Source organism: Coregonus lavaretus (assembly GCF_964263955.1).
Source record: "Coregonus lavaretus genome assembly, chromosome: 33".
Classification (NCBI taxonomy): domain Eukaryota; kingdom Metazoa; phylum Chordata; class Actinopteri; order Salmoniformes; family Salmonidae; genus Coregonus; species Coregonus lavaretus.
The window spans coordinates 14,333,599-14,345,143 of NC_140020.1; the positions used below are offsets into that span (position 1 = coordinate 14,333,599).

The 11,545-nt window shown below is 42.7% G+C and overlaps 1 protein-coding gene across 2 annotated transcripts in view; it reads right to left on the minus strand.

Moving 5' to 3' along the window:
- The window catches only part of LOC311108534 (sodium/potassium-transporting ATPase subunit beta-1-interacting protein 2-like), a gene marked incomplete at both ends in the record, with an annotated part of 178,649 nt that extends 167,610 nt beyond the window's left edge, over positions 1-11,039 (minus strand). For both annotated transcript variants that reach the window (XM_084151182.1, XM_084151181.1), the window contains one exon: positions 10,986-11,039. In XM_084151182.1, the coding sequence (XP_084007308.1) occupies positions 10,986-11,039 (54 nt within the window). The remainder of the gene's footprint in view (positions 1-10,985) is intronic.
- Between the last annotated feature and the right edge of the window lie 506 nt (positions 11,040-11,545).

An 11,545-nucleotide genomic window follows, 5' to 3' on the forward strand; every position in this document is an offset into this window, starting at 1 on the left:
TGACATGTAATCATGGCATAGGCCCCTCATCTCTTGAACAGTCAGTTGTCATTGTTCCTAAGCCTCCCTGAACCAATCACCGCTACACTGTTAACGTATCAATCCATCCCTCTAATTAAACAGGCAGGTAGGTCCTCACAGAGACATGGCATCTGCCCTACATCCCCGCACTCAAGGCTCATCGCTGAGGCCAAACCCCCTGTAATGAGAGCTGTCCTCAGAGCCGTGGACGTGCCCATCCACAGCGCCATGTTTACTTATCTCTGGCCTTAATCAGTCATCCACTAGCCTAATCCCATCCCCATCCACCGGCTAGCTCTGTTTACCCCCCAAAGCCCTCCAGAATGACCTTGCAGAATGTCTCCGATGTGCCTTTAGACCTGTGGCCACTCAGGCCTGCCCTCGTCTCTCTACAACCGCCTTTCACATGCCTCACTGCCTCATAGCCACTCTGCCGAGCCACATGCTTTCATTGCGTTTTCACAGCGTTTCACAGTCAAATGGCCGGAAAGAGATTGAGCAGGAGAGAATAACAACTTTGGTTGGCAGACTGCATTTAGTTTTCAAAAGTTATCACCTAACTCACAGTGCTGTTGTCAGACAAAGCTGGATTCTTTTGCAGCTTGTCCAGCTGTCAGAAGTCCAATTTAAATACCTCTGCAGTTAGACACATTGGCTGCCTGCATTTCTTGCCTGTTACCTGCTGTTGCTAAAATACACTGTCCATTTTTTTTTTAATACTTCAGCTCAATGGAGAATTACCCTAACAAACAGACAGCAGCACCGGGGTTCATCTCAGTGTCCTTGTACCACTATATGTACTGAAGGCATCTCTCCTGTCAGCAAGATAGACAGGGCTGAGAGGAGAGGTTCATGTAATACTGGGGGTTAAAAGCAATGGGCATAAACTTTCTAGAGTGAAGAGATTTCCCCCACACACATCTTAACAGCACTCATTGTTATGGGTCTTGTTAAGATTTTAGTGATTTATAACATTTTGAAGAGTCATTAAATTGTTCTGCCTTCTTAGATATCAATGGCAGTACAGGAAGGTGATTGATTTTGCTCTTCCCCACATCAAGGACTTTCCTTACTTGACAGGCGGCTTTCTGTGACACATACCAGTCATCTCTCAAGCTGCAAACGCTTTTTACCTTCATCTTTCTGACTGCATAGACCACCGACTGACAATGCCTCAGTTACTACAGAGGCTGGCAGACATTGCTGAGAAACAAGCCACCGCTCCACTAACGTTATGTAATCTCTATAATTTGTGCAGAAGGGATGGATGAGTCAATCAAATTAGAACAGGTAGCTGCGACAGTAGCAGAGGGGTTTACAGTGTGTTAGTTCTCTCAGCAAAATCAGTGTAAAGGCTGAAGGGATGTGTCTGGATCTGATAGGACTCTGTGGCGGAAAATAATGCATTCATTGCAATAACCCATGTTAGAATCTAATCAAGGGATGTTATTACATTATAATATGGTTAGTGGTGGTACTACAAATAGCATCAGGATATAGTTTAGTAGACTCATAAGCCAATAAAACCTAATGAAACATGGCACCACTCTGCAGTTACTCCCATATATTTCTACATAAATGATCCTACGATCTGCTAACAAGCATACTGTACTGGTTCACTTGGAACAAGAGGTTTTTCACCTTAAGGGGTAAACAATAAAAAACAAACCAGGCAAAACTGAAATCTCCATTTGGATAAACGCAGGGTTTTTTGCAAGCCAGGCAGTAAATATTGAGAGAGAATTTGGCCCACCAACTTACTCACCCATCTGTCAATGCTGAAAACAAAAAGTCATGTTCCGAGCCAGCTGATGGAAACTTTGTTGCTGTTGACAGATTTTTGCTAGTCTAATGGTGTCGCACAACCTGCTTTTTTTCACTATTGGAATCAATAAAGTGTTGCTGTCAGGGCCTAATTCAAAGCCTTGTTGTGTTAGAAGCCAAATGCATGAATCCAGCTAGCCTAGTATGTTACAACTGGGAGAAAAACAGCCAGTAAAACATTAAACCAACTGCCTACTGCACCAGTGGATAGATTTAGACAGGTGCTATCCCTAAAGACATGAAATACATTAAACAGAAATGCAGAGAAGTAAACTTCCTAACAATGAACCTTGCTAGGCTAAACTCCATGACAGGAATTCATGTATGAAATGGATTAGAGGGTAAACATAGCGGAGACACAATGCAATTATGCATTTGCAGCCAGTGCAGTGCTATATTCCTTAATACCTATAATATAATATAAGTGTACTGTTGGCAGGTCTGGGACTGCAGAGCAGAAGACAGATATGGGCCCTGAGGTGAGGAATTTGGACAATTTATGCCAGACATTCTACAGACATGGCTTTGCCATCACAATCAGGGATTGATCCTTCATTTTCCCCATCTCTGGAGTGAATTCGCAATCTGATTTCTAAATTCAATGAAACTCTACACAAAGACTGTTAGGGCCCATTTTGAAGATGCCTCTCCTCTATGCTCTTTTATGATCCCTCCAGATGTTTGCTTTGGATCGCGTTGTCAGGATGAACGTTTTACGGATATACCCGAAAGTAGGCGTACCACTCCTAACAAAAATGTCAAATTGAGCAGGGGCAGAAACTTCTTATGCTAGATAAGCACAGAATATGGTTAATGAGTAGGTAGTGTAAAGGATGTGGAGGGAAGTGACATCTCATATCTCATCCTGTAGGCTTGGAGTCGTGAATAGAGTTGTGATACCCTTACAGAGCATCAACATGATGAGTTCACTACGTAAAATAAGTGGATACATTCTTCAGACTCAATTCCAAATGAATTAATCGCAGGTGTAAATGTGTTGATAGGTGAATAAAGGCATGTCCATTTACTATTCGCCCTACCAATTAGTTTACAATATCAGTCTAAACACATATTCCCAATTGTTCACTTGCCCTGCTTCAATGATCTACAGCAAACTGACCATAAACAACTAACTACAGCTCATTCAGGAATGCAATACCAACCTGGTCAATAACGCTGTAATTGTTCTCTGAAATCCAAGCATAAAGCCTAGAGGTACACAAACAATAAGAAAAAAAATATGTTTTAACTGCTACCCATTCTTTTTATTCCTTCTTGAATTATGTCCCAAGCGGTTAGGATTGAATTAGTCTATTGGAGGTTCTGCCCCTCCCTTAATTTGACTTAGACTTGAGTGTCAGTTTACTTGAACATAATTCCTTAATGGAAATGCAGCAATACCTAAATACTCTAGTAATGATGCACTGATATGAAAGATACAATAGCTCTTTATGTTTCTCCTCACCACCAATGTGTTGTGGAAACATGGCGTACAATACTACATACAGTGAATGAATGTAATTGGAGGGCATGTAAATGAGCAGGCCTCCTGAGCACCATCCCCTCACAGAGAGCCACAGCTCCATCAAGATCAGAGCTTCAGACCTCCCATACCTAGCAACCACACGGAGACCAGCTGCCAGCAGCCAACATCAGTCAGGAAATTACATCTTCAAACATAGCCCAGCTTTCAGGTCCCCTATTTCAGATGTAAGAATAGTACAGGGTAAGTACTCTGGACAGTTAACAGCTTTCCTTAGGAATTTATTGACTGATTTATAGTGTTTAATTCATGCCACTTCCTACCCAGCTGTCTTTGTTTAGCCTGCAGGCATGTCTAGGGGTGACGCACACAGTTCATATTCACTGATATAAAAAGCTGGACTCAAAGAACTTAGGGCCAATTATCTTTTTAAAGGTCCAAAGCTGCAACCATCTGGTCAACAGCTTCCTCTCTACTGCTCGTCCCAGCAGCCACCTCACCTGGCTGCTGTTTCAACATCATACAAGAATGAGACTATCGAATAACAACACAGGGGGATTAGTTGTAGTTCGTTGGTGGTCGTTACCAGCCGTAACAGAGGAACTTGACTTCCAATGGTTAATGGCTTTCCTTTCCAGCAGACGCTGATGAGCCATGGCAGTGCTTAGCTTCCACTATCAGATAACAAAGATACAATAAGAGCTGGGGAACCTGACTAATTTACACTACTGATGAACCATATTCATATTGATCTACTGTCTCTGCTCCCACAGAAACACCACTCGGATGAGGAGCTAGAATATTTAACAGTTTAACATATATTTATGTACAGTACCAGTCAAAAGTTTGGACACACCTACTCATTCAAGGTTTTTCATTATTTTTACAATGTTCTACATTGTAGAATAATAGTGATGACATCAAAACTATTAAATAACACATACAGTGAGGGAAAAAAGTGTTTCATCCCCTGCTGATTTTGTACGTTTGCCCACTGACAAAGAAATGATCAGTCTATAATTTTAATGATATGTCTATTTGAAACGTGAGAGACAGAATAACAACAAAAAAATCCAGAAAAACGCATGTCAAAAATGTTATAAATTGATTTGCATTTTAATGAGGGAAATAAGTATCGCAGTGCTAGCTGTGCCATTAGAGATCCTGGTTCGAATCCAGGCTCTGTCGTAGCCGGCCACGACCGGGAGATCCATGGGGCGGACACAATTGGCCCAGCGTCGTCCAGGGTAGGGGAGGGAATGGCCGGCAGGGGATGTAGCTCAGTTGGTAGAGCATGGCGTTTGCAACACCAGGGTTGTGGGTTCGATTCCCATGGGGGGCCAGTATAAAAAATAATGTATGCACTCACTAACTGTAAGTCGCCCTGGATAAGAGCGTCTGCTAAATGACTGTAAATGTAAAATGTAAAAAAGTATTTTATACAGGTAACGAGTGCTCCTAATCTCAGTTTGTTACCTGTATAAAAGACGCCTGTCCACAGAAGCAATCAATCAATCAGATTCCAAACTCTCCACCATGGCCAAGACCAAAGAGCTCTCCAAGGATGACAGGGACAAGATTGTAGACCTACACAAGGCTGGAATGGGCTACAAGACCATCGCCAAGCAGCTTGGTGAGAAGGTGACAACAGTTGGTGCGATTATTCCCAAATGGAAGAAACAAAAAAGAACTGTCAATCTCCCTCGGCCTGGGGCTCCATGCAAGATCTCACCTCATGGAGTTGCAATGATCATGAGAACGGTGAGGAATCAGCCCAGAACTACACGGGATGATCTTGTCAATGATCTCAAGGCAGCTGGGACCATAGTCACCAAGAAAACAATTGGTAACACACTACGCCGTGAAGGACTGAAATGCTGCAGCGCCCGCAAGGTCCCCCTGCTCAAGAAAGCACATATACAGGCCCGTCTGAAGATTGCCAATGAACATCTAAATGATTCAGAGGAGAACTGGGTGAAAGTGTTGTGGTCAGATGAGACCAAAATCGAGCTCTTTGGCATCAACTCAACTCGCTGTGTTTGGAGGAGGAGGAATGCTGCCTATGACCCCAAGAACACCATCCCCACCGTCAAACATGGAGGTGGAAACATTATGCTTTGGGGGTGTTTTTCTGCTAAGGGGATAGGACAACTTCACCGCATCAAAGGGACGATGGACGGGGTTATGTACCGTCAAATCTTTTGGGTGAGAACCTCCTTCCCTCAGCCAGGGCATGGAAAATGGGTCGTGGATGGGTATTCCAGCATGACAATGACCCAAAACACAAGGCCAAGGCAACAAAGGAGTGGCTCAAGAAGAAGCACATTAAGGTCCTGGAGTGGCCTAGCCAGTGTCCAGACCTTAATCCCATAGAAAATCTGTGGAGGGAGCTGAAGGTTCGAGTTGTCAAACGTCAGCCTCGAAACCTTAATGATTTGGAGAAGATCTGCAAAGAGGAGTGGGACAAAATCCCTCCTGAGATGTGTGCAAACCTGGTGGCCAACTACAAGAAACATCTGACCTCTGTGATTGCCAACAAGGGTTTTGCCACCAAGTACTAAGTAATGTTTTGCAGAGGGGTCAAATACTTATTTCCCTCATTAAAATGCAAATCAATTTCTAACATTTTTTACATGTGTTTTTCTGGATTGTTTTGTTGTTATTCTGTCTCTCACTGTTCAAATAAACCTACCATTAAAATTATAGACTGATCATGTGTCACGCCCTGACTCTAGGGACTCGTATTTGTTGAGTCAGGGTGTGTATTTTCTGTGTCGTGTTGTGCTATGTTGATTGTCTATGTTTAGATCTAGAATGTGTAGATCTATGTTGGCCGGTGTGGTTCCCAATCAGAGGCAGCTGTAGCTCGTTGTCTCTGATTGGGGACCATACTTAGGTAGCCTATTGGCACTAGTGGGTTGTGGGATCTTGTTCCGTGTTATGGTATGTTTGTGTGCTACCTTGGACTTCACGTTTCGTTTGTTGTTTTTGTTGTGTGTTTATTCGTTTAAATAAACATGTATGCTTATCACGCTGCGCCTTGGTCCTTCTCGTTCGTCAACGATCGTGACATCATGTCTTTGTCAGTGGGCAAACGTACAAAATCAGCAGGGGTTCAAATACTTTTTTCCCTCACTGTATGGAATCAAGTAGTAACAAAGAAAGTGTTAAACAAATCAAAATATGTTTTATATTCTTCAAAGTAGCCCCCCTTTGCCTTGATGACAGCTTTGCACACTCTTGGCATTCTCTCAACCAGCTTCATGAGGTAGTCACCTGGAATGCACTTCAATTAACAGGTGTGCCTTGTTAAAAGTAAACTTGTGGAATTTCTTTCCTTCTTAATGCATTTGAGCCAATCAGTTGTGTTGTGACAAGGTAGGGGGGGGGGGGGGGGGGGGTATACAGAAGATAGCCCTAATTGTTAAAATACCAAGTCCATATTATGGCAAGAACAGCTCAAATAAGCAAATAGAAACGACAGTCCATCATTACTTTAAGGCATGAAGGTCAGTCAATCTAGAACATTTCAAGAACTTTTAAAGTTTCTTCAAGTGCAGTCGCAAAAACCATCAAGCGCTATGATGAAACTGGCTCTCATGAGGACCGCCACAGGAAAGGAAGTCCCAGAGTTACCTCTGCTGCAGAGGATAAGTTCATTAGAGTTAACTGCACCTCAGATTGCAGCCCAAACAAATGCTTCACAGAGTTCTAGTAACAGACACATCTCAACATCAACTGTTCAGAGGAGACTGCGTGAATCAGGCCTTCATGGTTGAATTGCTGCAAAGAAACCACTACTAAAGGACACCAATAAGATGAAAATACTTGCTTGGGCCAAGAAACACGAGCAATGGACATTAGACCAGTGGAAATCTGTCCTTTGGTCTGATGAGTCCAAATTTGAGATTTTTGGTTCCAACCGCTGTGTCTTTGTGAGACGCAGAGTAGGTGGCCAGCATGGCTACCACAGCATTCTGCAGCGATACGCCATCCCATCTGGTTTGCGCTTAGTGGGACTATCATTTGTTTTTCAACAGGACAATGACCAAAAACACACCTCCAGGCTGTGTAAGGGCTATTTGACCAAGAAGGAGAGTGATGGATTGCTGCATCAGATGACCTGGCCTCCACAATCACCCTACCTCAACCCAATTGAGATAGTTTGGGAAGAGTTGGACCGCAGAGTGAAGGAAAAGCAGCCAACAAGTGCTCAGCATATGTGGGAACTCCTTCAAGACTGTTGGAAAAGCATTCCAGGTGAAGCTGGTTAAGAGAATGCCAAGAGTGTGCAAAGCTGTCATCAAGGCAAAGGGTGGCTACTTTGAAGAATCTCAAATATAAAATATATTTTCATTTGTTTAACACTTTTTTGGTTACTACATGATTCCATATGTGTTATTTCATAGTTTTGATGTCTTCACTATTATTCTACAATGTATAAAATAGTAAAAAATAAAGAAAAACCCTTGAATGAGTAGGTGTGTCCAATCTTTTGACTGGTACTGTATATGTTCAAGTACTATAACATATGAAAACATATGTGTGAAGCTTTTTCAGTGGAACATACCAGCAATGTGACATTAATAGTGATAACTGTATGTAGTATGAAGCCTAATTGATAGGTTTAGCTGTCACAAAAATAGCTTAGTGATAGAGGAAATACACTGTAAACTATACAGCAATTCAATGTGCACATGATGGGGTAATTAATGAAAACGGAATAATAACTGAGAGGATCAAAAGCAGGATAAAAACAGGTCAATAAACCCTACCTTGTGTAATGTTTCATTTCATAATTGACAATTTAGTCAGATACACTTGAACAGCACAATCTCCTCTTAATCCTTGTTCAGTATTTCGTGTGAATTTGCCCCATACTAACATTCATTCTGAAACACAGTTTGAAGCACAAACAAAAGTAAAAATGCAACTGTGGTTATTAAACACTTTTAAAAGCTTTTCATCATGCTTATTTAGCATGGATCAAATGGTTGGGCAACAAATTGTCCCTTTGAAGTAATTTTGAGAGCATTAGTTCTGGGTTGTTTGAGAGTTGCGCTTACAAATCTACTGAGTGATAGGCGATACCATGCATACCCCACAAGATATGCCACCAGAGGTCTCTTCACAGTCCCCAAGTCCAGAACAGACTATGGGAGGCGCACAGTACTACATAGAGCCATGACTACATCGACCTCTATTCCACATCAAGTAACTGATGCAAGTAGTAAAATTAGATTTAAAAAACAGATAAAAAAAACAACTTATGGAACAGCGGGGACAGTGAAGCAACACAAACATAGGCGCAGACACATGCATACACACACACGATAACATACGCACTATACACACACGTACACATGGATTTTGTACCATAGATATGTGGTAGTGGTGGAGTAGGGGCCTGATGGCACACAGTGTGTTGTGAAATCTGTGACTGTATTGTAATGTTTTTAAAATTGTATGAACTGCCTTCCTTTTGCTGGACCCCAGGAAGAGTAGCTGCTGCCTTGGCAGCAGCTAATGGGGATCCATAATAAATACAAATACAAATACTTGAAAGACCCAGTATGATAAATTATGTTCAAATGATCTAATCAAGGCACATGTAGCCTATTGTCTTATAGCCTATAATAATGTAGCTTATTGTTTTGATGCATAATTCCTATGCTATAATATGAATACACATCAAATGGTTTGCGAGATTGTTTACAAGTTCTGACATCAGCCAAGGTCAAGCAGTCAGCTCGAGGTAAAGGGAAGAGCACAGATGATTAAATAAGGTAACTTTACTGACTAGAGGAGACTGTTACCAAAAATACAGCTGTTTCTTCAGAGCATTAACAAAACACTAACTGCTGCTGCTAAAAGCGGCCTAGTGGAAAAGGATGCATTCCTACTGCAGCTTTGAGACACCACAGCTGTGTCAGGAGCGAGTAACCCTGGCCTGCAGTAGGTAGGCTACACAGGACAGGAGAAGTGTTTGGCTAAATGCAGCCTGTCAGGGGGGTTGGGAAAGGTCATCTCCACCTCTGTGTGCATGAGAGCTCATTGATCACAGGGATATCTGTGGGTGAGGCTGGCCAAGGTATCAGTGCTTCAGAACATCTCCAGAGTGGGCTTTCAGACACAGCTGTCCTGTGATCTCTGCTGAAATCTCCCACTTCAAACACCACTCACTGTACAGAACAGATACACGGTGTCTGTGGAGCCTATCACCAACATTATTCATCAGAACATACGAAAACTTTTGAGTAAACTAACAGTAACACATAGGCAGACATTTTCACTACAACCAAATATACATGCAAATATTTCATTTTCAAGTGCTAAAAGAGGACTAAAACCCTCTTAGAAAGGAGGTGGCTTATCATTTTCTGTAAAAGTACAGCAGTCTGCTAACCATGCGATGAGAGCAGACCTATAGCTAGGTCTCTAGCCAGGAGAACTGTGAGCTGTAATTAACAGACTCCAGGGGGATGGCTTCGCCCACCACGACTCGGCTGAGTCTCTCTAACAGGGGCCCGGTTATAAGACATGTACAGCCATCTGCACATGCTTATGGGGGGAGCTGAACAAGACTTGGAATGTCATGTGACCTATCATGCTAGGGTGATTTATCATAGATACCAGCTGGTGGATGGTGTTGAGATTGTCACCACCACCTACTACCAGTTAAGTGACAGTGAGTCACTGTAGGCTAAAGGTCGCGTTTTGAATCATACAAGACACATCCTCATGAGTGGTGAAACAAGAGGCATATACTAGGCTACTTGTCCATCACCTCACCTGACATCAGCCACTGAATGTGATAATGTTACACAGAATACAGTATGTTGGATAGCATCACTTCCACTACATTTGAGTCATTGATGACTACATTATCAGTTGCAATACATCTAATTCCACAATAATCCTACATGACTCTAGCCGACTAAACTCCAAGATTTACGATGGGGTTGGGCTGCGACTAGTGTGAGCGGACTGGAGCTCCGACGTCACATAAAATGAAGTTTTTATCAAAAACGACTGATCTCAGCACCAAAAAGAATAGCCCACAATTACACAGAACAATGTAGTGTGTAATTGCGGGCTATTCTTTGGGTGCTGAAATCAGTAGTTTTTTATATGAACTACATTTTATGTGACGTCGGAGCTCCAGTCCGCCCACACTAGTCGCTGGTGAACTAAATCGTAAATCGTAGAGTTGAGTTTCATCGGCTAACTCAAGGCTTTAGACATTTCTAACTTCCCGACTGTATAACGGAACCATTCACAAACACACCCCATCCCCGCCATATCACCATGCTTCCCTGGCATCTGTCCCGGGTGGTACAGCTGGTAAGAAACCACTTATGCGTGCAGTCAGTGAGCACCGGTAGGAGCAGATGTGTGAGATCGACCCTTTTGCTCCAAATGATCATATTCCCTGGGGAATGATCCGCTCTCTGAATTGTGGATTCGGTCGTACTACTGGGCAAGGGTGTTACTGGCCATCTTAACCATACAGTTATTGATTTAGGGCGGAAGAGTTGACTTAGCAGTGCATGTCCGCAGTTTGCTACTGTACCGGGAAGTAGCCATATTTTACCCTCATCGCATCTCCCCATAAAGAAAGCCATTACGCATGAAATCATTAATATCATAAACTCACCAATTGCATGCCACAGAAAAAGGCCAGGGTGCATCGGCCACTGCAACAACCCATTGTGTACTGTCCAATTGGGATCTCCGCTCCACGTGGGTCGCTGTAACTCCCAAATCCCCGAATATCTCCGCTGGTCGCCCGGGCAGTACCAATGACGCGACCACACTGTACAGCGGCGTGCGTTTCAAGCAAAAATAGATGAAGACAATTATGATTGGTCCAACAATTTGATAATATATATGATGTCTCAACAAATAGTGGATAAGTTTGAATTAGGCCTATGGGTCCAGCTGTTCTGAAAGTCGGTCAGCTCTTAATTAGCAGCATTAGGCCTACTATCTCGTTATTATACGTCTGAGCAGTCCAGGGATAAACCATGAACTAGAATTAAAGCCTCTGAAAATGTTCTACGAAAAAATCCAATCAAACATGGTCCAGAATAAAGTGCCAGTGGGCACTAGCCAAAATAGTATCCTATCCAGAACACAGTGGCCACTTGAAGAAATTAACTGTGTCAGGCTATTTCTGAAAGGGTCCTTTGCTGAGAAACAAAGCAAGCCAGTGTT